This window comes from Somniosus microcephalus, chromosome 11 (assembly GCF_052327205.1).
Source record: "Somniosus microcephalus isolate GS21.2 chromosome 11, FLI_Smic_1.0, whole genome shotgun sequence".
Classification (NCBI taxonomy): Eukaryota; Metazoa; Chordata; class Chondrichthyes; order Squaliformes; family Somniosidae; genus Somniosus; species Somniosus microcephalus.
In genome coordinates this window covers 42,654,403-42,680,748 of record NC_140997.1, presented here as the reverse complement: position 1 = coordinate 42,680,748, position 26,346 = coordinate 42,654,403, and the positions used below count along the sequence as shown (strand labels likewise).

At 40.5% G+C, this 26,346-nt stretch overlaps 1 protein-coding gene across 3 annotated transcripts; it reads left to right on the top strand.

Moving 5' to 3' along the window:
- The first annotated feature begins 36 nt into the window (after positions 1–36).
- On the top strand, positions 37–25,922 carry LOC147110517 (bifunctional apoptosis regulator-like). Of its 3 annotated transcripts, none has more exons than XM_086000558.1 (9): positions 37–182; positions 9,216–9,379; positions 14,083–14,414; positions 17,139–17,337; positions 18,931–19,097; positions 19,882–20,026; positions 20,430–20,606; positions 22,197–22,396; positions 24,901–25,922. In XM_086000558.1, the coding sequence occupies exons 3-9, from the start codon at positions 14,137–14,139 to the stop codon at positions 25,091–25,093; spliced, it is 1,359 nt and encodes a 452-aa protein (XP_085856684.1). In that variant the 5' UTR covers positions 37–182; positions 9,216–9,379; positions 14,083–14,136; the 3' UTR covers positions 25,094–25,922. The 3 variants fall into 3 exon arrangements, with proteins under 3 accessions (XP_085856684.1, XP_085856685.1, XP_085856683.1); XM_086000559.1 differs by lacking the exon at positions 37–182 and adding an exon at positions 7,314–7,451; XM_086000557.1 differs by lacking the exon at positions 37–182 and adding an exon at positions 7,626–7,779.
- Positions 25,923–26,346: the final 424 nt, after the last annotated feature.

Below are 26,346 nucleotides of genomic sequence, written 5' to 3'. Positions count from 1 at the left end.
ACACGTGGTCAGTGGCACTCGACTGGAACTCAGTCACTAGCATCACTCAGCGTTGAATGCGTCCAGGCAGCGGGCGGGGATCGTTCGGACCGACTACCTGTCTCTTTTCCGCGGCGATGTTCGCGCGACCCTGGAGATGGAGCACGCGGTGTCCGCCCGCAGCTTGAGGCCTTCCGCGACCGGTGGGCACCTCGGGGACTGGAGTGTATCACCACTCTGGCCAACAACATTTTAATTTAATTTGTTAAGTTTTACTTAAAGTTTTATTAATTTACAGTTGATTTGTTAAGTAAAAAGTTGATTTGGGTCATCAAAAGAAGCAGCACTGAACGCTGCTCATCAAGATTAAAGTCCAGGCATACAAACATACGTACTAGATGTAATTATTATTTAATTTTAAAGGTTTCCTTTGTTTTAGGGTTTATTTTTCTATTAGTTGTGCCCCTTCTAAAAAAGGGGCACTTCTGTTAGATTTTTTTTGATGACACTGGGGCAGCCCAGTGTCTCCTTATGGTTTTATTAAGAAAAGGCATACAAACATCCTGCTCTCTTGACCCTATCCCCACTAAATTGCTGACCACCCAACTTCCCTTCCTGGCCCCTATGCTAGCTGATACTGTAAATGGTTCCCCCTCCCTTTCAAATTTGCCGTCATCACTCCCCTCCTCAAAAAGCCCACCCTTGACCCCGTTCCTTGCAAACTACTGCCCTGTAAATTATTACGGCCAATGTAAATCCGTCACATTGTAAATACACCCTCCTGCCAGTGATGGTGCTGGAGTGCCTCAGCTTTGTATCAACCAGCTCCTCAGCCTGTATTTCAGAGAAACTACTGTGCTGCATCCAACTCTACTCATCAGCTTCCTAAATTGCTGTAAAGTTTGTCAAAATATATAAAAATAAGGACAGAATGTATGACATTAAAATGGGGACTGCACTATGCACCGCGGTTCAATTATCCTCTAAGCCCCTTTCACCTGAATACTACACTTGGTCTTCACTGCCCATGTACAATGCCACGGTAAATTGACCAGTCATCATTGAAAATCTGTGCAGGTCATGTAAAATAGAATTTAGTATAATAGGATTTTGGGGGGCTTTTGGAACAATGTGTTTTTGTGAATTACCTTGAAATTGACATGCAGACTGCTTTTGCATATTCTGGTAGTTTCTGTGCTTATTTTTAAAATAGATATAATTTCTGATAATGGAGTTAATAGGTGGGTACTATGGAGCAATATGGCAAAGTGCCATTAATGCTATGAGTGAGGTAGAAAGAGAAATGTCTGTTTAATTAAGGAAAACAAAGAGGCATACATTAAGTACATAGACAGCAGTGGAGTGCATGATAACGTAGAAGAGATTAGACGAGAAGTAAAAAAAACCCAGGAAGGCAAAGGAACTATCAAATTAAATTATCAAGGAACATAAAACAAAAGAGTAAAATATTTTACAGGCACTGTTATAAATCTCATCATCATGAAGAAACGACTCATGAAATAACACTGGACGGCCAGCTGGTGGCGCCGTCCAATGAGTATAAATACTCGGGCGTGGGCCCAGCTTGCTCAGACATTTTGTAAGACAGGAACTAGTGAAGTACAACTAGACCTCCATGTTTTGAAATAAGTTGATTAAAGCCTTGCTTTATATTCGAACCAAGTGCGTAGTGAGTTTTATTACGTCAGGCACATCAATAAAAGAAGGAAGGTTGGGATGGGAATAGGGCCAATAGGGATAGACAGGATAATACCACAGGTAATGAGAGAGAGATGGCAGAAATATTAAATAATTATTTTGCTTCAGTATTTTCCAGGGAGATAGAACAGCTGGACATGACATTTGGTGATGAGATAAATGCATTTAAAATAAAAATAAAAAAAAGGGGATATATTAAATAAACTAATCAAATATATTAAATAAAATAAACTAATCAAAGAGGATAAAACCCCTGGTCTGGATAGATTGCATCCACGCATTTTAAAAGAATCTAGGGAAGAGATAGCAGAGGCATTACTACACATATTTAATAATTTGTTAGAAAAAGGAATAGTGCCAGAGGACTGGCTGATAGCTAATGTAATACCTATATTTAAGAAAAGAAAGACTTGCATTTATATAACACCTTTCACGACCACCAGACGTCTCAAAGCGCTTTAAAACCAATGAAGTATTATTTGAAGTGGAGTAACTGTTGTAATGTACCAGCTAATTTGCACACAGCAAGGTCCCACAAACAGCAATGTGATAATGACCAGATAATCTGTTTTTGTTATGTTGGTTGAGGAATAAATATTGGCCAGGACACCTCCCATGCTCTTCAAAATAGTGCCATGGGATTTTTTACATTCACCTGAGAAAGCAGACAGGGCCTCGGTTTATAATGTTTCATCCGAAAGACAGCACCCTCTGGCAGTGCAGCACTCCCTCAGCACTGCACTGAAATGTCAGCCTAGCTTTATGTGCTCAAGTCCCTGGAGCATGATTTGAACCCATAACCTTCTGACTTAGAAGTGAGTGTGCTACCAACTGAGCCACAGCTGACACTGCTGAAGGGGGATAGAACATGTCCAGGGAATTATAGACCAGTCAGCTTAATATCGGTGGTAGGAAAAAAAATGGAATTCCTACTAAAGAAGAAAATGGAAGAACATCTAGAATCCAAAAACATAGCAATGAATAGTCAGCATGGTTTTCAAAAGGGAAAGTCTTGCTTGACCAACCTCATTGAATTTTTTGAAGAGATAGCAGACAATGGTAATGCAGTAGATGTAATTTATCTAGATTTTGAAAAGGCCCTCGATAAGGTACCCCATAATAGACTGATGAACAAGGTCCGAGAATGCGGAATCAGGGGACAAGTAGCAGAATGGATAGCTAGCTGGCTTCAAGGCAGAGAGTAGGGGTAAAAGGTAGCTATTCACAGTGGCAGAAGGTGGGTAGTGGTATTCCACAAGGATCAGTGCTGGGACCACTGTTGTTCACAATTTATATTAACGATTTAGACTTTGGAATCAAAAACACAATTTCTAAATTTATGGATGACACCAAATTGGGGGTGATAGTCAATACTGAGGAGGACTGCAACAAATTACAGGAGGACATTAATAAACTTACAGAATGGGCATATATTGGCAAATGAAGTTCAACACAGATAAATGTGAGGTATTACATTTTGGTAGGAAGAATAGGGAGGTCACATATTATTTGGAGTGTGCGAGTCTAGGTGGGGTAGAGGAACAATGGGATCTCAGAGTACAAATACACAAAACACAGGATAGCAAGGCCATAAAAAAGAAAACCAAGCACACGGGTTTAATTCTAGAGTTACAGAATTGAAAAGTAGGGAAGTTATGCTAAACCTGTATCGAACCTTGGTTAGACCACACTTGGATTACTGCGCACAGTTCTGGTCACCATATTATAAAAAGGATATAGAGGCACTGGAGCGGGTGCAGAGAAGATTTACAAGGATGATAGCAGAAATGCAAGGGTATACATATCTGGAAAGGATGAACAGGCTGGGTCTCTTTTCTCTTGAAAAAAGAAGGCTGAGAGGTGACCTAATAGAAGTCTTTAAAATTATGAAAGCTTTTGATAGAGTGGATACAGAGAGAATGTTTCCACTTGTGGGAAGAGCATAATGAGAGGCCATCAATATAAGATAGTCACCAAGAAATCTAATAGGGAATTCAGAAGAAACTTCTTTACCTAAGAGTGGTGAGAATGTGGAACTCGCTACCACAGGAAGTGCTCTGCAAATCCATTGGCAGGATAGGCGCACCAACGTCAGTGTTCTCGCTCAGGCCAACATCCCCAGCATCGAAGCTTTGACCACGCTTGATCAGCTCTGATGGATAGGTCACCTCGTCCGCATGCCCGATACGAGACTCCCAAAACAAGCGCTCTACTCGGAGCTCCGACACGGCAAGAGAGTCCCAGGTGGGCAGAGGAAACACTTCAAGGACACCCTCAAAGCCTCCTTGAAAAAGTGCAACATCCCCACTGACACCTGGGAATCCATGGTCCAAGACTGCACAAAGTGGAAGAGAAGCATCCGGGAAGGCGCCAAACACCTCGAGTCTCTTCGCCGGGAGCAAGCGGAAGCCAAGCGCAAGGAGCGCGCGTCAACCCAAGCACCCCACCCACCTGCCCCTTTAACCACCGTTTGCCCCACCTGTGACAGAGATTGTAGGTCCCACATTGGACTCATCAGTCACCTGAGAACTCATTTTTAATGTGGAAGCAAGTCATCCTCAGTTCCGAGGGACTGCCCAAGAAGAAGATGGTTGAAGTGAAAAGTATAGATGCCTTTAAGGGGAGGCTAGACAAGCATATGAGGGAGAAGGGAATAGAGGGTTAAGCTGATAGATTTAGATGAGAAAAGACGGGAGGAGACTCGAGTGGAGCATAAACGCTGGCATGGACTGGTTGGGCCGAATGGCCTGTTTCTGTTCTGTATATCCTATGTAATTTTCTACCATTCTTCAACTTGATGAGCAGTAAATAGGCCACATAATTCCCACAACAAATCTAACATCAGAAAATCCACACAGAAAATTACATCAATATGAAAAATGTTACTCTCCCTATATTCATTGCATAGAAACAGTGCCACCTACTGAGTAAAGAACAATGACGAAGTAAATAATGGCTGTATAACATCAACCATGAGTACACATTTAACAACTTTTTGGGAAAATTCTTACCTAGCTAACAAAGTCCTTATGTTAAGAACCCGTTTTCTGAAGTCCCACTCCCAGCCCCAGGGTAGAAAATGGGACAGTGAGGCCTATCACCGAATCCCAGCTCCAAAAAAACTACCTGCACAGGTGTTAGCTGTGGCTCAGTCGACGTACTCTTGCCTCTGAGTCAGAATGGTTGTAAGTTTTAAGTCTTGCTCCAGAGACTTGAGCACAAAATGTAGGCTAACACTTGAGTGCAGTATTGAGGGAGTGCTGCACTGTTGGAGGTGTGTTCTTTACAGATCAGATGTTAAACTGAGGCCCCATCTGCCCTCTCAGGTGGACATAAAATACATTTTTATAAGGGACATTCTTTCAGATACCAGATGGCCAATGTTTCTTGCTCAAAAATCATGGCACATTAATTACTCTGTTGTGCTGAAACTTTGACAAGTCCAGCTCAGGATAACACCAGTGATCTGAATTAGAAATACTAAAACGTGTGAATGTTTTATCTGTGTTACAAAGATCTTCTAGAATGAGGGTAACCCAGTATGCATATAGTACTTCTACAGATCTGTAGCCCTGATTCTCAGAAATCATCAGCTTATCTTAAAACTTTTTTGCCACCTTGTTATACACACCTAATAGTGAGAGAAAATAATATCTGATTGGTTCTGGCAGGCTCCAGCGTGCCCTCTAACTGATCTGATTGACAGCTTCTAGACTCATCTATCAATTAATCTGATTAGATTGATACTGACAGCTCCCAATCCCAGTGGGGAAAAAAAAAGTGTCTCTGGTGAAATGCTAACAAGATGACACATGGGTTAAATTGCTGACTTAGCTTAGAACACTGCAGGTTGGTATAAATGCAGATTTGCACCTGTTTTAAGTCCTGTGAAGGCAGCACCCATTCATGTTGCTGAATCATATGCAATATGACATGGTTTTTTGTGTTCTGAACATTCCCCATTTATACTGTAGAGCCAGATTTGGAACACTGGCAGCAATACCAGAACAGAACAAATTCCTCTCCACGGATGTTGCCTGACCTGCTGAGTTTTTCCAGCATTCTCTGTTGTTATTTCAGAACAGCTATGCTTGTGCAATTGTGGATATGCAATTGCTTTAAAGAAATGTTTGTGACTTTTTTATAGCTTTAGGGGGCTATCTGTTCAGGGCATCAATGTCAATGTCATATTGCTGAATGAATGTCGGCATCTGTGTACTTCCTTTAGGTAGTGTCAAAATTTTTTTTTAAACCTAATAAAAAGATCTGGGAGTATTGTAATTGTAGTGATTATATTCCTCAATCTATAGTTAAAAAAAAATCTGTCTGCTATCCATCCTCTTTTTCTGTCCATCCTTGCAAAGCTATTTTTTGTTGTTTTTATGTTCTTGGAATAGTTTTACTCAACTTATTGTGCACTCATGCCAGTTTCTATGCAAAGGTTGGAAGCCATTAATGATTAAAGACATTTTACGTGTTCTTAAAAAAATTTAAGTCTGTTTGTCAAAGTTGTAAATTTATTTCCCATTTGTATATCCTGAGGCACTTTTTAATGGGAACTATGCCATATGTTTTGATAATTAATTTGATCTTTACATTTTATTTCAGTCATTAGATATATTCAGAGTATTAAGTCAACCTGGCTTGGAATGCACAGATTTTCTGTTTTTATTGTGTTTTAGTGAAAGGAAAGGTTAGTAGACCATCAGAAGGACAGGAGGAAACAGGAATTAGAGAGTATGAAACAAATAAGGAAACAGTTGCATGAGCAGCGAGACAAACAGATTTCATTTTTCACATCATGTGACCAAAATGAGAAATATCTGTTTTGTAATTCAGGATTGATTTATATTGAACGGGTCATTGCACCTGATTTAGATTCTGAGAAATGGTGAGTGAGGAGTGTTGGTGTCTCTGTACAATGTAAAACTTTAAGTGGATTCAAACAAAAACCTGCAAATGTTGGAAATCTGAAATAGAAACAGAACATGCTGAAAATACACTGGCGATCTGCCAGCATCTGGAGAGAAAAGACACATAGGCCCGGATTTTGCGGATGATGGCGACCTGTCATCTAAACGCAGAAATCCTGAAGTTGTGGTCAGTCATTTACTGCTGCACATGGACTGCGCTGTGGACTCCCTTCCCCATAGTTGGCAATCAGTGAAATCTGTGGAACTGACAAAAACTTGAGCTTTTCCAGGCTAATATCGCTATTAAATACCCCATTAAATGTTAAGCCTTGTTAGAATAGGTGTAACTGGGGTTTTAATAGCTTATTGACTGGAAAACTAATTTTTATATTCGTGGAGTGTCAAATTTCTCATTATGTTAAAAATTACTAGATTTAAAAAATATATATTTTTGAAAGTTTGTTCATATGTCCCAATCTATATTTCACTCTCTGTGACATGGACAGTGCTTTTCATTTCCTGGTTTGCTGTCTGTGAGAATTCTTCAATGTGATTTGCTGCTTAGATAGCTTGCTGACATCACGGCTGCATTCTGCTCGGAATTCCCTAATGACAGCGCTACATTACATGTTGAGAAACCTAAAGTTTTTGCCACCGGGATCGATGACCACAAATTACGGGCCATTAATGTTTGGGGTTCGGATCCTTTGTTAAAACGAGAAGTGCCATTTTTCAGTGCAGTCAAAAGTTAGTGAGCTCTCTGCTCCCTGCCACAGATCAATTCGAAAGTCCGGACCGGTTTTTTTATCTTGGATAAGATAAAGGCGAGTGTCGAGGAAGGTGAGTTTCAAATACCGGACTGGATTCATCATTACGTCATCGCGTTGAGGGTGGGAGATCGTTGTTACGAGTTTTTGACAACGTTTGATTGATGTGGACTGCAGCCACTCACCGCCTGGCCTGACGCAGCCGCAGGGTATGATTGGTTGGCACGGAAGGCAGTGCTCCAATGGGCCGGGAGGACGGTCCGGGAGTGACGGGGCAGTTTGTTGTCAGGGGATTTTTTTTTAGCTGAAACTTTAATGGCGGCGTAACTGGGGTAGGCGGTTCACGGGACCTTGATGTGGGGCGAGGTGTGAGATGAAGAAAAGATCATTTATTTTGAAAGGTATTTGTGCTTTAAAAAAATAATAAAAATTAAAGCCTTTCCCAGTGGGCCGGGAAAGTCATCTTTCTGTGCTTAGCTAGCTGGGATTGGCCTCTTGTCGGTCTTGTACTTCAGGTCCATATTGTCGGGCTCCATTTTATTATAAGCTATTTAATCAGGAATTATTCGCAGGGCTGACGCACAATATACTCGTGAGCTCAAAGTGTTACCGGGTTTGTTTTATATAATAATTGCAAACAAAACCATTCTTTTATATAGTGTATTTCGCTATTAAACTAAAATCTGCAATGTCAGTGAGATAAGGAGTGGAGGACAGAGAGTAAATTTACCCATGTAGAGGCTACACCTTTGGTGATTTATTTTAAATAACTTGGATTTGAGCCAGCTAGATAACTTATTAGGTGGCATAGCTGTGAATTCCGTTGGAGTGGTTACTTTTTTCTCTATAAATTCCTTCTGTGTAATTTATTAGTTTTTTTTTCCAGTAAAGGGATGAATTGCATGGTAATGTCATGTGAAGGTGCCTGGAGCAAAAATCTTGGACACAGTGAATGGTTTAACAAAATAAATTAATGTTCTTCTGTTGACTGTTTTAAGAAAAGGAAGTCTGGTAGTGTAAACAAAATATGCTTTATATTTGCATGTATGTAGGACCTTGTCATGTTTAAATCTCTCGAAGCTCTTCAGTGTTTTACTTTTTTCAATGTAGTGATTATTGTCATGCAGGAAAATAAATAAAGTGTAAGTTAACTCCCATACTCCTGAACAGTGAGTGGCTCCTAATCATAAGTATACTTCTCTTACTGCATCAGTTCCCAGATTTGTTACTAGTGTTAAACACAACTTGTATTTGTGTTTCAGCCACTTCATATCCTCTCATGTTTATATCATACTGTATTTGATCCAATGGCATGGTCTTGCTTGACTGTTCTTTTACTTTCTAGGTCACAAAATAACTGTAGATGATCTTGTGCTCACTTGGTATAGAGCTGTATAAGATAGGAAACACAATAGAAAAGGTTCATCTTGAACACTATTTGAAGTTAAATGATGTGCAGGAGAATTGGACATAGGTATAAACTGGTACGGCAAGCTCAGGGTTGATGTCAGGTAGCACTTCACACAAGGAGTGATTAAAACCTGATGGTGGTCTTCCTGCTTCGGTAATGGAGACAAAAACTCTGGACTCATTCAAGAGGATTGTAGATACCATGATTGGAAGATTACTTGGGTTGATTGGCTGCCTTTTGTATTTATATTTTTTTGTAGCACTTATCACTGGGTCAAAGTTGTGGGTTTGAGCCCCAAATTAGGATTTGCACTTTTAATCTAACCTTATACTCTAGCACAGTACTGATGGAATGTTGACTTGTTGGAGATGTTGTGTTTTTGATAAATTAAAACTGAGATCACGTTTGCCTATTTTGATGGTACAGGTTGATGTAGGATGCGATTCGAGGAAGAACAGGAGATTTCTCCCGGTATCCTGGCAAACATTCTTTCTACAAGCAATATCGCCAAAAAACAGATCAACTGGTTGTTCACCTCATTGCTGTTTGTGGGATGCTGGTGGTCCAGACTGGTTGCTATGTTTGCCTAGGTAAGTCACTGCATGATGCATGTTGAGATGTTTCAATGCATTAAGGCACTATATAAATTGAAATATTTATTATTAGCTGATTTCCCATTGTATTGCTCACAGTAAGTCAGATGATGTGCTGTTTTATAATGATTATTAAGTACAATGTGTTACTCTGCTGTTAAAGTGGAGCGGTGTTTTTAATTTGTTCTTGGGACGTGTGTGACACTGGTAAGGTCCATCCCAAGTTGCAATTGGTTTTACAGCTGCGTGGCTTGCTTGGCCACTTCAGAGGGCATTAGGACATAGTGTATGACTGGAGTCATATGTAAGCCAGACTGGATAGAAGTGATAAGACATTAGCCAGAGGAATACATTTTTGTCACTAGAGCTGTAGCTTTAAAAACAAAAACTGAAACATAACATATGGATTTGTACACTGTCTTTTTGCATTCAAGACTTAAGTTTGAATCCAGCCAGTCTGGCCTTTCCTGACTCTAAGAATCTTGGACAAAACGTGTAACCATAACTGTGCTCTTGGGTATGCATCCACAGCACACAACCGGCTGCCATTTTGTGCTGAATAGGCAATCACGATTGGAGGCCATGAAGATGGATGCTATGGGAAATTGAATATTTTGCAGAAAGGGAACTATTCTGTGATTAGGCAGTGTTCCAAAACCTAGATTTACATCCATGACAATGTTCCAATGGTATTTTCTGTTAGTGCAGGTTAGTTATTTCAAATTGTAGATAGTCTCTTTAATTTAAGTGGTTTTGATCTAACCATTCCATATAAGTTTAACATAACTTCCTGCTTTTGAATTCTAATTTTCTAGAAATGAACCCCAGTGCTTTGTTTGCACATTTTGTGGCTTTGTTAACTTGTGTAGGTACTTTAAATGATTTTGCGTCCTAACTCGCACCAAGACCCGTTCACCCATCACCCCTTGCTCGCTGACCTACATTGGCTCCCAGTTAAGCAACGCCTCGATTTTAAAATTATTATCCTTATTTTCAAATCTGTCTATGGCCTCGCCCCTCCCTATCTCTAATTATCTGCACTCCTCCAAATCTGGCCTCTTGCGCATTCCCGATTTTAATCGCTCCACCATTGGCGGTGGTGCCTTCGGCTGTTGAGGCCCTCCACTCTGGAATTCCCTCCCCAAACCTCTCCGCCTCTCCGCCTCTCTACCTCTCTTTCCTCCTTTAAGACGCTCCTTAAAACCTACCTTGTCATCTGCCCTAATATCTCCTTGTGTAGCTCGGTGTCAAATTTGGCATGATAACGCTCCTGTGAAACGCCTTGGGACGCTTTACTACGTTAAAGGCGCTATATAAATGCAAGTTGTTGTTGATGTCATCTTGTATTTTGCCACAGTCTTCCTCAGTAGTAACTATTCTTTCACCTCTGGTGCTGACGTAGGAGAGGAAAATATATTTGAAAACTGGATGTCCTAATTGGAACATGTTCCTACTGGTTCTGATCCAGTGCAAAACTGTCCATAATTCAACACTAAATGCATTAAATTAGCACCATAAGGATGGCTGATGCAGATAATAACGATGACGTTTTTTCTGTTATTGGGTCATGGTGACACTGACAAAGCTGCATTTATTGCCCAACTCTCTAGTCCCTCTGCAGCTGAGAGACTTGCTAGACTTCAGAGGGCATTAAGAGTCATCCAAATAGTGTGGACTAGACATATATAGACCAGAGCAGTTTGGGGATGGCAGGTTCCCTTCCCTGAAGGACATTGATAAACCAATTGAGTTCTTACAGCAATCTAGCAGTTTTTGTGTTTACTGGTGCTAGCCCACATATTAGATTTATTGAATTCAATTTCACAACTTTCCATGGTGGGACTTGAATTCACAACCTCTGACTTGCTACTCCAGTACCATAACTATTACACAACTGTACTTGTTGGGGGGTGGGGTAGTCAGTGTGGGTAGAGGAAGCATCAAGGAGCCCTATTAAAACTAAAGTCAATGGGAATCGGATGAAAACGCTCCATTGGCTGGAGTCCTACCTAGCACAAAGGAAGATGGTTGTGGTGGTTGAAGATCAATCATCACAGCCCCAGGACATCGCTGCAGGAGTTCCTCAGGGCAGTGTCCTAGGCCCAACCATCTTCAGCTGCTTCATCAATGACCTTCCCTCCATCATAAGGTCAGAAATGGGGATGTTCGCTGATGACTGCAGAGTGTTCAGCACCATTCACAACTCCTCAGATAAGCAGTCCATGCCCGCATGCAACAAGACCTGGACGACGTTCAGGCTTGGGCTGATAACTGGCAGGTAACATTCACGCCACAGAAGTGCCAGGCAATGACTATCTCCAACAAGCAAGAGTCTAACCACCTCCCCTTGACATTCAACAATATTACCATCACCGAATCCCCCACCATCAACATCCTGGGGGTCACCATTGACCAGAAACTTAACTGGACCAGCCACATAAATACTGTGGCAACAAGAGCAGGTCAGAGGCTAGGTATTCTGCGGCGAATGTCTCACCTTCTGACTCCCCATAGCCTTTCCACCATCTACAAGGCACAAGTCAGGAGTGTGATGGAATACTCTCCACTTGCCTGGATGAGTGCAGCTCCAACAACACTCAAGAAGCTCGACACCATCCAGGACAAAGCAGCCCACTTGATTAGCACCCTATTCACCACCTTAAACATTCACTCCCTCCACCACCGGTGTACCGTGGCTGCATAGAAACATAGAAGATAGGAGTAGGCCATTTGGCCCCTCGAGCCTGTTCCGCCATTTAATGAGATCACGGCTGATCATCCAAATTCAGTACCCTGTCCCTGCTTTCTCCCCATATCCCTTAATCCCTTTAGCCTTAAGAAATATATCTAACTCCTTCTTGAATAAATTTATTGAATTGGCCTCCACTGCCTTCTGTGGTAGAGAATTCCACAGGTTCACCACTCTCTGGGTGAAGAAATTCCTCCTCATCTCTGTCCTAAATGGCTTGGCCCTTATCCTTAGACTGTGATCTCCTAGTTCTGGACTCCCCCACCATCGGGAACATCCTTCCTGCATCTAGTCTGTCTAGTCCTGTTAGAATTTTATAAGTTTCAATGAGATCCCCTCTCATTCTTCTAAACTCTAGTGAATACAAGCCCAATCGTCCCAATCTCTCCTCATACGTCATTCTTGCCATCCCAGGTATCAGTCTGGTGAATCTTCGCTGCACTCCCTCGATGGCAAGAACATCCTTCCTCAGATAAGGCGACCAAAACTGCACACACTACTCAAGGTGTGGTCTCACCAAGGCCCTGTGCAACTGCAGCAACACATCCTTGCTCCTGTACTCGAATCCTCTCGCTATGAAGGCCAACCTACCATTTGCTGCCTTAACCGCCTGCTGCACCTGCATGCTTACCTTCAGCGACTGGTGCACAAGGACACCCAGGTCTCGTTGCACTTCCCCTTTTCCAATCTATTGCCGTTCAGATAATTTGCCTTCCTGTTTTTGCCACCAAAGTGGATAACCTTGCATTTGTCCACATTATACTGCCTCTGCCATGCCTCTGCCCAATCACCCAACCTGTCCAAATCATATTGGAGTTTCTCTGCATCCTCCTCACAGCACACACGCCCATCCAGCTTTGTGTCATCTGCAAACTTGGAGATATTACATCTAGTTCCCTCGTCTAGATCATTAATATATATTGTGAATAGCTGGGGTCCTAGCACTGATCCCTGCGGTACCCCAATAGTCACTGCCTGCCACTTGGAAAAAGACCCGTTTATTCCAAGTCTTTGCTTCCTGTCTGCCAACCAGTTCTCTATCCAAGTCAGTACCTTACCCCCAATCTCATGTGCTTTAACTTTGCACGCTAATCTGTTATGCGGGACCTTATCGAAAGCCTTCTGAAAGTGTGTACCATCTACAAGATGCACTGCAGCAACTCACCAAGGCTTCTTCGACAGCACCTCCCAAACCCTGCCACCTACGGTGGCATAGTGGTTAGCACTGTTGCCTCACAGCGCCAGGGACCCGGGTTCGAATCCAGCCTCGGGTGACTGTCTGTGTGGAGTTTGCACATTCTCCCCGTGTTTGCGTGGGTTTCCTCCGGGTGCTCCGGTTTCCTCCCACAGTCCAAAGATGTGCGGGTTAGGTTGATTGGCTATGATAAATTGACCCTTAGTGTTAGGGGGATTAAATACGTGGGGTTACGGGGATAGGGTGGGATATGTGTTGGTGTAGGGGTTACGGGGACCGGGTGGGATATGTGTCGGTGCAGGCTCGATGGGCTGAAATGGCCTCTATCTGCACTGTGGGGTTTCTGTGGACTTTCTGTGGACTAGAAGGAAACGTGCAGCAGGCGCATGGGAACACCACCACCTCCAAGTTCCCTCCAAGTCGCACACCATCCTGACTTAGAAGTATATCGTCGATCCTTCATCGTCACTGGGTCAAAATCCTGAATCTCCCTCCCTAACGGCACTGTGGGAGTACCTTCACAACACGGACTGCAGCGGTTCAAGAAGGTGGCTCACCACCACCTTCTCCAGGGCAATTGGGGATGGGCAATAAATGCTGGCCTTGCCACCGACGCCCACATCCCATAAACGAATAAAAAATATACTAATCCCGTACATGACCTGGAGTACTTAATGGTTTCAGAAAGGAAAAAATGAAGCCGTTTGCTTTAGTTGACAATGCAATTAAGATATGTCCTAATATACTTAATTACAGATTCCTGATGCTACGATAAGAAAATCAAGCCTGCAAAACTTCAGTTGTAATCGAATGGAGGGTGATGTAGGATTCCGCAATCGGCAAAAATACAAGGAACAGTGGGAGGAGCTGGAGGACAACACATTACCAGAACCATCCTGTCAGCTCTCTGCCAATGAATTTTCCTGCCATTGCTGCTATGAAATTTTAGTAAACCCAACTACTTTGAACTGTGGACACAGTTTCTGCCGGCATTGCTTGGCGCTGTGGTGGGATGCTTCCAGGAAAACAGAATGCCCAGAATGCAGAGAGAAATGGGAGGGATTTCCTAAAGTCAACATTGTCTTAAGGTACGGTCAAATTTTGAACAAGATGTCTTTCAGAAGCTCAGAGCATAATAAGATAAATGAATTAGATGAATTCCTATTGAATGCAACAAAACACTATGTATAATTGAAGTAATTTTGTCTTTTTTTGCTTTTTGTATGGGGGTGTGGAATTGACACTAAGCTTTTAATGGTGATTCCCTTTTCTACTGTATGATCATAGGTACATTATTTTTCCATGTGCTAGCTTTTGCTTGCAGGTCTAGTACTGTTGAACGTAGTTCACTTTTGTCTGCATGTCTGAAGTTTGCACAGTTTTACTTTTCGCTAGCAATGTTATCCGCAGTTGCACTACCCTCACAATTTATGTTTAATCTATTTTTGAGGCAAATAATTTTGTAGCCAAAAAAACAGCTGAAGCTGCATTGTGATGCTGTTACGCTTGTATGTATTATGGTCACATGGTTGCCAATGAGCAGCAGTTATCATTGATCAGTGATGGATAAAATGTTTTAGTCTCATTGTGTTTTGAGCACAGTGTTTGTCCATGGAACAATGAATAGTGATTACTACAGAAAGGTTCAGCTGATTACCAGGCAGCAGTCTGTCTGTATGACATCTCTCTCAGTTTGACACACAATTTTATATTCTACTTATGACCCTGGTAACAGTCTTGGAGGGATTTTCTTTTTGTAGTTCCCCCAAAAAATCAGTTGAAAATGTCATGCTAGGAAGACAACCATTCTCCCGATCAGTACTGGCCATGAAATTGCTGAAAACTAGTGTACCAATATTTTTATTGTTGAATATATGGATATGTTGCACTTTATTCTTTACACACTGTACAAAAACATTCCTAAAATAAGTTTGTTTTTTATATTGGGTAATGGAATTGACAGTCTACAAAGTTTTAGCTGTGACTCCCTTGCCTTTGATTATTGGTACATTGTATTCCATTATATGTTCATTTGATTAGGATCTTTGCCAATGTTGATCTGAGCCTTCGAATAGACAGTTTGATTCACTTCAACTTCAAAACACCTCCTTGATTCTCGTTTGTCACTATTTATGTACGCGACCTCTTTAGCTATAAGTCCATATACGAAGGCTGTGCACATCTTCAAATTAAATCCTGTATGAGCATGATTGATTGCTGTCTGGTCTAGCTCCTTCATCTTGCTTGCAGAATCAAGATGGGGTGCATTGCTGTTATTTGCTCGCTAGCTTGGGAATTTGAACTGGGTGAAACACAGGAATTGGACGTCAGATTTAATGATCTAGTGATGCGAGACTCCTCATAACTATGCTTTTATAATGTTGCTCTGCTAATTTAATTTCCTGCTAGTCTTCCCTTAGTCTCTATTGGTCTTTTAAGCTGGTTGATATAACCAGAGTGTGTTCAGGCTTTTGGCAATTGGGGTAGTTGTATTTTTTCCCCCTTCATTTTGAAAAGGGGGTTGAGGAGGTATCTAGCACTAAAAGACCCTCTTTTTAAAAAAAAATTTGGGAATTCAAGCTTTTTTTCATGATCTGGAGTTTTTCATATTTCCCTCTTGCTTTGTCTTTCAGTCTTCATTATAAAGCTTACCAAGTAAGCAGCCTAAACATTCTAAGAATTGGATTTTCTACCTGGGCTAACTATTTTAATTTGTTTTCTTTTTGAGTGCAATTTGATAGGGGACTAATCCAGGCATTTAAAATGTTTAACTATTTCATTATTTGCACATTTGGATTTTTAGAACATTACCCGGATTTTTTCCCCTCCATTTTCTTTCTCCCCTCATCTCCTGAAGTCACTGACTGATGCTGGGGCACAGTTGCATGGACACTGGCAACCCTCCAGGTCTTGGTCCAATTAGGCATTATTGATGTTTGCGCCCGAGCAGTGAACTTTGACAGGCATTTGGACTTCCAAGAATATAACAGCTGAGCCTTCTCATGTCTTCAGCCAATGACCAAACATGGGGACTTTCCAGTCGGGGGTCACTGCATACAAACGGAGTGTTTCCACTTGTGGGGAAGAGCAAAGCTAGAGGCCATCAATCTAAGATGGTCACCAAGAAATCAAATTGGGAATTCAGAAGAAACTTCTTTATCCAGAGAGTGATGTGAATTCACTACCACAGAGAGTAGTTGGAGTAAATAGTGTAGATGCATTTAAGGGGAAGCTAGATAAGCATATGATGGAATAAAGGGTTCTGCTGATAGATGAGGACGGATGGGAGGAGGCTCGAGTGGAGCATAAACACCAGCATGGGCTGAATGGCCTGTTTCTGTGCTTGTATATTCTATGTAATCGTGATCTGGAACAGGAACCAGCTTTTATTTTGCTCTGAAGCCAATTGTTGCAGCCTTGGCTTAAAGTTTGCAAATGTGCCTCAGATGAAGAATTGAACCTGGTTTGTATGGCTTGGTGTCATATGAAGCAGTGCTTTTACCCACTCAGCCATTATGAGGGTGAAGAATTTGTTTCAATCAAAATTGCACATGTATATCTTTGATTTATATTTCATTATTATTTGTTTCATAACCGATCACTAACAAGAAAATGCAGAAGACCTACAGAATTTGCCATTAGTTGCTGTTTTATTAATGCTAGCTACTTCTTGATTTATCTCTATTTTCAACCTTCATGCCGACTTGTACTGTAGGGTTTCTCTTTTTATAGCCAGTCAAATGTTTACGTGTTTGAGTCGTCATATTTGCTTTTTGTTTCTTTATTTCTCCCCCCCCCCCCCCTTTTTCTAGGGATGCTGTTGAGATGCTGTTCCCTGATGATGTCACACGACGACAGGAGGAGACACAGAACAACGTAAAAATCTCAAAAAGCATTTTGGCTTTCCAGAAATATGGTAATGAACAATCAAGAGCTTTCAACCACTCGGGGGAATGGCGACGAGGAGGTGGCTTTTTCTCAGGAGTACTAACTTCTTTAACCTGTGTGGCAGTAAGTATATGTTTTTAGAATCCTGTTGTAATAGTGTCCATACACGTATCCCTTTATGCTCCAGCTGAGTGATTGGATAACCATTTTGTGTGATTACTAAAATTACTGCAGCATGTATAATCACTTCATTAATATTTTTTCTTTCATTAAAAAAACATTTATATCCCATTTACATTACAGGGTGTTCTCCAATAGCTATCTTAAGTAAACAAAACGGTTTTCTGTAGTAGAGAAAATTTGGCAAAATCTTTCATCACTTAACCATTCTATTCTTTTATCCATTTTAACTGTTAATATCAAGATTGGCAAGAAGCTAAGAATGGAATGCAAACTGGATTGCAATGACAGTACTGTAAAAACGGTCACAGTCCATGTTCCTTCTAAACTGTCTTTGTTGTGCGCAGCCTGTTTATTTCAATGCAAAGTGTATTTGTTATTTGCTTCATTACAATATACAAATTACAGTGCAGCACAACAATTTTGTTAAGTTTGGTGTATGACAGCCTTTTAACGATTTCTCTGATAACCTGAGAAACCTTTGGCCCATTTAGCATCACTATTACTTTCTCCTCATCAGCAAGAGAAAGAACCTTTAGAGGTGGTGTTTTCATTATTCAGAGTATCTGACACAGTTGGTTGCCAAAGGATTTGTACCTAAACCAAAGCACTTGCCACATCGATTGTCAAAAGTTTTTGAGCCCTAGCACGTGATGAGGTGAAAAGGACTCTAAAACATCACTGAATTGGTTACTTGGCAATTTTCACACCTAGACAAAACTGCTTTTTAAAAGAACTTAACACATGGATTGGCAAAAAAAAGGCCCAACACATTGGCTTTAGTGAGGCAGTACAACTTTGATTTCCAATGAAAGGTCATCGACCCGAAATGTTAACTCTTTCTCTCTCCACAGATACTGCCTGACTTGCTGAATCTTTCCACCATCCACAGTATTTTGCTTTTGAAATTAATGATTTTATTCATTTAACAGAGGCAGCTATCATTGGAAAAGGGATTTATGCCTTGAGATTTTATTCTCTTTTCACTTACATGGGCTTGACTGTAGTGATCTTTATCCCTAAACTTTTTGAATACAGTTCCTTTTGTCTTTGTACTGATTATGATAGATTCCCAAATGACTACATATTATTTTTTCTGTCTGTCAATTATAACTGATTTTGCCACACTTTGTCAAATGTATACACTATGGCTGGGGTTCTCCGCTTCTATGCTCGCAGCCGGCAATTTTACTAGCCGTTAATGTAAATTGGGGGGTGAGGGGGCAGTGGTGGAAATAGTAGGCTGGTCAGTTTTCAAGTGAAAACCCCTAGTAGAAAGTTGTTTCCCTTGATTTCTAATGGACTATAGTACCATGAGTTTAATGTTTGCATATTCCCTGCATTTTCCAGCGTTCGATATACGATAAACATTGTCCTGTTTGAGGGTCCAGTGTAACATTGCATTTAAAGAACTTGTACATTCATAATTGTGAATACCATTTTAAAAGGCAGGACATTAAAAGGTGATGCCAACTGAATTGCTATTCTAGGGCTATTAATACTGAAGTTCTTTGTCTTGGTTATTTCTTGTGCTAGGTGGTGTTTCTAGTTTATCTCTGGAGCAGAGAGACTGAACAAGATCTTCTTGTACACAAACCGGTGACTAAATGGACTGCAAAAGAAGTCACTCTCTGGTTAGAGCAGTTGGGTCAATGGGCTACTGTTTACAAAGAGAGGTTTTTGGAAGAAGAAGTTAATGGAAGGTGAGACTTACTTTTTGAATTCAGCTATACAAGGTCACTGCCTCCAGTGTAATTGTGGACTCTGGCACTTCTCCCACTAGTAGCATTGAGAGGAATTTCGGGTGCATGCTTCTCTGTCCTATAATTCCATACCATCGCAAATTGGAAAATCTCATTATCTTTCGCATTATGTGGAGCTTATCTTTCGCATTATGTGGAGCTGAGATGCGTACATCTCGGCCAATCCATCACTGAGCACTTAGAATACTGAGTCGTTGGTCTGTTCATCTCGCGCTCTTGCTCAGAGTAGGACTCGCAGGGGAAACTGTTTGCCTACTGAAGCCATTTCCTGCTATGCAACAGTTTCAGTTGACAAGACTGCTGGTCAAAAGCTTCTCATACCAAAGTCTTGCCTATCACAGTCCTGGCTGTTTGGAACTAACTTTATCTCCAGTGTAGGTGGTTTTCAGAAGATAATTTTTTACTTGAGAGCAATTTGCCTGTTCATTTTGGGACCTGAACAGAATTGTCTGGTTGAAGGAATCCAAGATAGCACAAATCTGAATGATTGATTATTTTAAGAGGATTTTATTTTATTCTTGTTCTACCGAGCAGTAAAGATAACTGATTTAATACAACCTTTTAACGCAAAAGGTTAGACCAGTGCAGTATAGTTGGATAAGTGTTGAATATCTGCATATTGAGACCGATTTGACAGAAGATTTATCAAATTGCATTAGAGTGAAATCTCTAGTCTAGATTGTTTATTCAAAAGCTTTCTATTCTTCTATTAAATGTACTTTAGGCTATTATTGACTCTAGGTGAAGACGAGTTTTCAAAGCCCCCTTTCAACATTGAGAGAGAGCTTCATAGGAAAGCCATTCTAATGGAATTGGACAATGTAAAAGCACTTGGAGTCAAACCCCCTCAGAATCTCTGGGAATACAAGGTAACTGTTTTTGAAATGAAGCAGTCTGTATAGTATCTTTTTTTTCTAAAGGTGCAATGAATTAGCACTATTTGTTTTTGTTTTATATGTGCCTTAATGAGGGATTTAAATTTGTTAATCTGAAGTTCTCAGTGTTAGGCTTTGTACCATAGGAGGTGCATTTTGCATACTGTCAGTCTGAGATATACAACCATGTACCTCTATTTTAACTGATATTCCTAATGTGTTAACATTTGGGTTCTATTTTTTTTAATATGCATTATATTGTGACTGGCTAGTTGATGGAGTTGTGCTAACTTTTGTTCTGATCCTTACATAGCTTTAATTGTCTAAAATTAACTTTAAATTCAGTAAGTTTTTTTCTTCTCTGGTTGCTGTCGAATACAAATACTTATTTTTTCAGGCAATGCATGTAGGCAAGTCACTGTTTCTGCTGTATGCACTGAAGAGCTCTCCACGGCTGACCATGCTGTATCTCTACCTGTTTGATTACTCAGAAATATTTCTGCCACTTATCCACACCATTTCTCCTGAGAAAATAGAGATGACTGAGGAGGCAGATATTTTTCGCAAGTACTGGGTAAGTAGTACAGGCATTTTGTTACTTGCTTCCTAAATGAAGCAATTATTTAAGGAAATAATCTATTTATATTGGTGAATGTACTAAATTGCTAATGTTCTATTACTGCAAAAAAAAAACTTATTACCAATCTAGACACATGAAAGCTAATTCCATTGTTGGTAATTGTCTGAACCTTGCAAACTCGCTTTCTTTTCACCTTTGCACTTGGCTTCATACTTGCATTTGTGCTGAGGTCAGTCTTAATTTGCTCCCAGATAATTGTTGACTTTAACTCCTTATCAGGGTGAGTGGTACTCCTATAAACCTGTCTATAGCTACAGCATCATTTGGTAACTCCAAGATTTTAAGCTTCTCTGGTGAACTAGTCATCTTTTGGTTTTAAATGGAGCATCTTGGTAGTGTTTCATAGCTAATTGGCATGGGTATGGTTTCACGGGTGCTGGCAACTCTTTGATACTTGACCAAATAGTCTGTCTTGTGTGAGCTAGAGAATGTTTACCCATGTTTGGAATGCCATCAACCTTTCTAGAGGGACTGACTTCTGCTCTCTCCATATATGCTACTTATTGCCACACTTTTGCCCTTGGGTTTTCAGTTGTGATTTTCCCTGAAGGTGTACCCTTCCACACTTGAGCCCTAAATTGGACGACCAGGATTAAGTCAAGTACTGTACATTTTAAAGAGTGTATACTCCCTGTTGCCTGTGATGCACAGAAGCGTGGAGTTGACTAGGACTCCATCTAATTATTCTTGCATCTATAAAAAAATGTATCGTCAAAGGGACACAACAATCAATCATCCCAGAACCATGTCTGGAATGCCGTTTGGTCATTTTGTGATTCTCCGATGCATTTTACCAATAAAAACAAATCTGAGATGCAACCACCATGAGGGTTTCCTGTATCCTGGCCATTATTAACGTTAAAGTAGATTATAACTTTTAATGACCTCATTTTCATTTGTATTAATAACCAGCATGTTGAAAGAAATAAAGCTCACTTTTAAATCATTTCCCCTGCCATGGCGCTGAGCTTGCCGTGGCCTGTTGTCCTGCCATCTTCCCACTCGCCCACTGACTTTACACAGACCATCTCCATTGTGCATTTGAGGGCTGACTGCTGCCCGTGCACCTCACCATATTTGACTTCATCCCTTCCCTGACCCCAACCTAATGGTCTCTTGGCCTAGTACAGCCCCAAACTCAGCAGCAAGATGCCTAAACCTTCCATCTGCACCTCCATTTTCCTTTCTCCCGTCTCCCCTGACGGCACTGTTTGGCCTCAGCCTAAGGTATGTGGTGCGATCAACGGCACAGGAGACCCACCAGTCAGTGAACTGACGGGTGATATTTTTAAATAAACTAATTCTTCTGGTACCTATTGTGGTTTTCCTGTTCTCTAAGAATATGATTAATGCTATAACTACCTATTTTCTGCATCGTTTTGTTTACAAATGTAAGTGGTTTGTCATTACAGTTCTTTACTGAATTAATCTCGTGAAAGATATTTTGGAATTTCACTTATGAAAGCTCTATTTTTGGATTTTCCTGAATATGTGCAATTACTTTGCCAATCTTTCTTTTTAAAGTCTGATGATATCAGCTTGAAGCAGTGGGCCGAGTTCCTTGTGAAATACTGCCTGATACCATATCAATTAATTGCTGAATTTGCTTGGGATTGGTTGGACATGCACTACTGGACATCACGTTTTATAATCGTCAATGCAATGCTTCTATCGGTCCTGGAAGGCTTTGCATTCTGGAGACTCTGGTCAAGAGGAGGACTCAGGTAGATGAGTTGAAGTTGTTAATGAGTAACTAAAAGTGATTCTCTTCTGAAATTTGAGTAAATAACTGAATGATGTATGGGAATCTACAGGCTAAAATACTATCTACCTTTATTCCTTTCCTCTGAATATCAATAATGTCTTAACTAGTGCAAACAAGGAGATACAGAAAAACAATCAAATGGGAGATGAATGGAGTTCTGTAAAGAATTTATCACCTTTAAATGTTCTGGGGTCTGATTTATTTAATTTTAAATCATCAGTATATTTTAAAAGAAACCACTATTGTACAAATTCCATGTACTTTATGTTTAAGATTTCCTTTTAAAATGCTTTAGAATAATTTTCTGTTTTAATTAGTATAAACATTCATCAGAGTAATGAATCTTTCCACCTTCTGTTCCCAAAATTGGCCCTGAATTTGTGTTTGGTATGATGGCGTACTCTGAGTACGCCTTCCTACCACCTTTGAAATTGACCGCAAGTAAGCGCATGCGCTACATCCCGAACCTGCAATCTGTCAAGTTCCGACTGCACATAGACTTCGCTGCATGTTTCACCTCCTCATTCAAATGAACGTGCTGGCGAAAAGTTGGGCTAATTGCCCACCTACTGCGCATTAATTACCCTGAGAATTTTTACATCTGTGCAAACAGGCGCAAGAAGCCTGTGCCACAGCATAAGGAGAGGGGAGGAGATGAGAAAATTGTATTAGTTTATGCTGCAGCCCATAACAATGAGGCACTGGTTCGTGTCTAGCAGATACAAACTTTGAAGAAACTTTCATTTGTTTGAGTTTGAAAATGGGGCCTTTTTGTGTCACCGTCTTTGCTGCCCTTTTGTAGTTTCGGTTTAATTATTTCCCAACTTCTATTTAGATGGGATTTAATTCACTTTCATGATTTCCTCATGTTATCAGACATTTAAACTCACATTTAATCAACTTATTTAAATTAATCAAAAGTTAGTCTAATGGAGGAGAAACAAATTTGTTAGGACTATAAGTCTGTAATTATAGGTTTATGTTGTCATGGCCCAGAATTAAAGGGCCGATGTTAATTCAGCTGCGTGCTTTGTATAAAAAGCATCCTAATCGAGTTTTATAGTTTTAAGGACACCTCCAGTAAAAAGTATTTCAAGACTACAGGAAACTTTGTGTTATCCGGAGGTTAAATGTCCGGCAAGCTCGAGCCACCGGCAACAATCGGGGGCTGTTTTTTTTCTTTTCGTTGCTTTTTTCCTCAACAGTCAAGCTCTGCAAGGTCTGTAGCTAAGCAACAGCTTCAGCTAGAGAAGCTTGCTGACTGTTTAGAAGCTGTTGCTAAGCAACAGGGTTTGTTGATTCTCACGGAGCTGAAAATCTCTATGTTTCAACATTAGCGCTGGTGTGTCCGGCAGTTTTGAGGGAACGGCGACAGCTCGGTGCCGGATAGCACAAAGTTTCCTGTATTCAGTGTTTGATCGAATTCTATTGATGTTGAAATCTTGGTTTGTGTATTAAATACTATTGCAACGATCGTAATTTATGAATAAAATAGTATTTCTGGCTGCTAAATTATTTAAAATGAGTTGTGGGCAAATCGGCAATCTCCTCTGTTTCCTGATTGCCTAAGAGTCGGGAAGTGAAAGGATCCCAGGTTTGCACACGCACAACGGTGCGCCCCTGGGATCCGTGGGGCACAACTTTGCTGTGTTTGACAGCAACTTCTCGAAGTGGGGTTCTCACGAGGTAACTGCAGATGTTGGCGGCATACTCCACAGCTACGCCGCCGACTGCAAATTCAGGGCCATTATCTTTATTACACTGATTTTAAAAATGTACTTTGTCATGGATGTTTATCTTTGCCAAAATTACCCTAGCCAAAGTCATAAATGACATTGTTTATGACCGTGACTGTGATGCATCATCCATCGTCCTCCTTGATCCTCCAATGTTTGACACAGTTGACCACATCATCTTCCTCCGTTGCCCAGCTACACAGGACTATCCTTCCATGCTTCCACTCCTACCTATCCAAATGTATCCAGTCCATCTTCATCAATGACTTGTCATCCTTCTCCTGCACAGCTGCCTCCTCATTCGCCAGGGATTTACCCATGGCCCTGTCCTTTTCATTGACCTGGTTCATGTCAGCAATATCATCTGTGGGTGCAGGGCTATCTTTCACATTGTATGCTAATGACCTGTTGACCCCTTGACATCTGTGTTGTCAGACTGGTTGTCTCGCATCAAGTCTCAGATGATTCATAATTTCTTCAAAATTCATCATCTTCGGTCCCGACCACAAACTCTTCTCCCTTGCAAACTGATTCCGTTCCCCTCCGTGGCCACTGTCTTGGGCTGAACCAGACCATTTGCAACTTTGGCATCCTGTTTTGACATTTGAGCTGAGCTTCTAACCCCACATCCTATCCAATTTTACAACGTCTTATTTTGGACCTAAATTAGTATTCTAATAACCTTTTATCCATGGATCGTGCAAATAATTGAAATGTTCTCTTCTAGGACGATTCCTCAGAAAATGTGGAGTCATTTCTGGAAGGTATCAAGCCAAGGAATCCTTGTTGCTATTTTGTGGCCAATAATTCCTCAATTTGTTTGTGACTGTTTATTTTACTGGGCTTTGTACTTCAATCCAATCATAAATATTGACCTGGTAGTCAAGGAGGTGCGGCGCTTGGAAACTGAAGTACCATGAACATTTGCGACTAAAATGGAGCAGTCACATTACAAGCCCAAGAGCAACTTATTGCAACAGAAGTATTAACGGTGTACATATTTGTAAATACACTTTCAGTTTCTAGGTATTTGCAACCACATACTGAAACAAAATGTTCAGAAATGACTGTATAATTCAGTTTGAAGAACTAAAATATTAAATCTGTATAAAGAGAAAAGCCAACACTTGCTCTATGCAACTGTGTAGGAGCTAATCTGCTAGGACTGATTACCATTCAGTAAGGGTATTGTTCAGTACTAATTACTATAATTAACACATTCATGTCTTTAAGCAACCGATTTGCCTGCATTTGTAACTTTTACATTTCTCCTTTAATTAAACATCCTTCCTCCTTCTCAAACTTCACCCAGGAAAGTAATTGCTTTTTCATCCGGAGGAAGCCTTCTTGTATAATTCAATAATACTTGTAATTCTGCAAACCACGTGTGCCAAGTCACCCTTTAAGTTTTCTTGTATATCAAGGGCTAACAGTACATCATGTATCATAATGTAAATTGTGGACAGAGGACAAAAAGTTGCAACTCCCAATATTTAACACCTGTCTTCATAAATAATTTATTTACAGTTGATTTGAATTTTTGAAGTTCAATATGAAATGTGAATTTTTTGTAACCAATTTGTTGAATAAACTATTTTTGCATTTCTTTTATGGTTAATCATACTGGAATAGCACATTGTTAAAGTGGTAAAGCTAGTTGAAATGTGAATGGTGATCTGCAATCTTGTTTCCTTCCATTGATGAAATCGTCAGTTTCTGAAAAGTGATTAAATGGAGTTTTTTTTTAAATGACTGTTTGCCTTCTTAAGAAAATTAAAATGATGCTCAAAATTGATGTATATCTATCTCGATATGAAAAAGGAAATATACAGCAGGTCTGTCAGTATCTGAAAGAACTGCTTGATGTTTTGAGGTCAGGGGGCTCTTTTTTTTCTTGGTTTTTCAGCATTTTGTTTATTTTCTTCTATTTAAATCTGATTAGCAAAATGTGGCCTGCTCACCAAAAGTTAGGGTCAGTAGTGAATTATGTTGCGCCAGTGAAACCTTTAAAATCTCCATGAAACCGGTGAAGAATGTTAAAATTCTGAGATTTGTAGTGTCTGTTTACTTGCTCACAATAGTGCTTCCCTTAAGCAGACCTTTGTCCCGTATGATCCAGATGTTTTTTTAACTCTACCCTTGTGGAGATGTCAAGAGGTACCAATGACCGCAT

Bases quoted from the DNA above. Each gene is read 5' to 3' on its own strand.
- LOC147110517 (XM_086000558.1), top strand. From the start codon at position 14,137: ATGGAGGGTGATGTAGGATTCCGCAATCGGCAAAAATACAAGGAACAG. The intron at 20,027-20,429 runs GTAACTGTTTTT...TTATTTTTTCAG, and splicing joins AGAATCTCTGGGAATACAAG to GCAATGCATGTAGGCAAGTC. The intron at 20,607-22,196 runs GTAAGTAGTACA...TTCTTTTTAAAG, and splicing joins ATATTTTTCGCAAGTACTGG to TCTGATGATATCAGCTTGAA.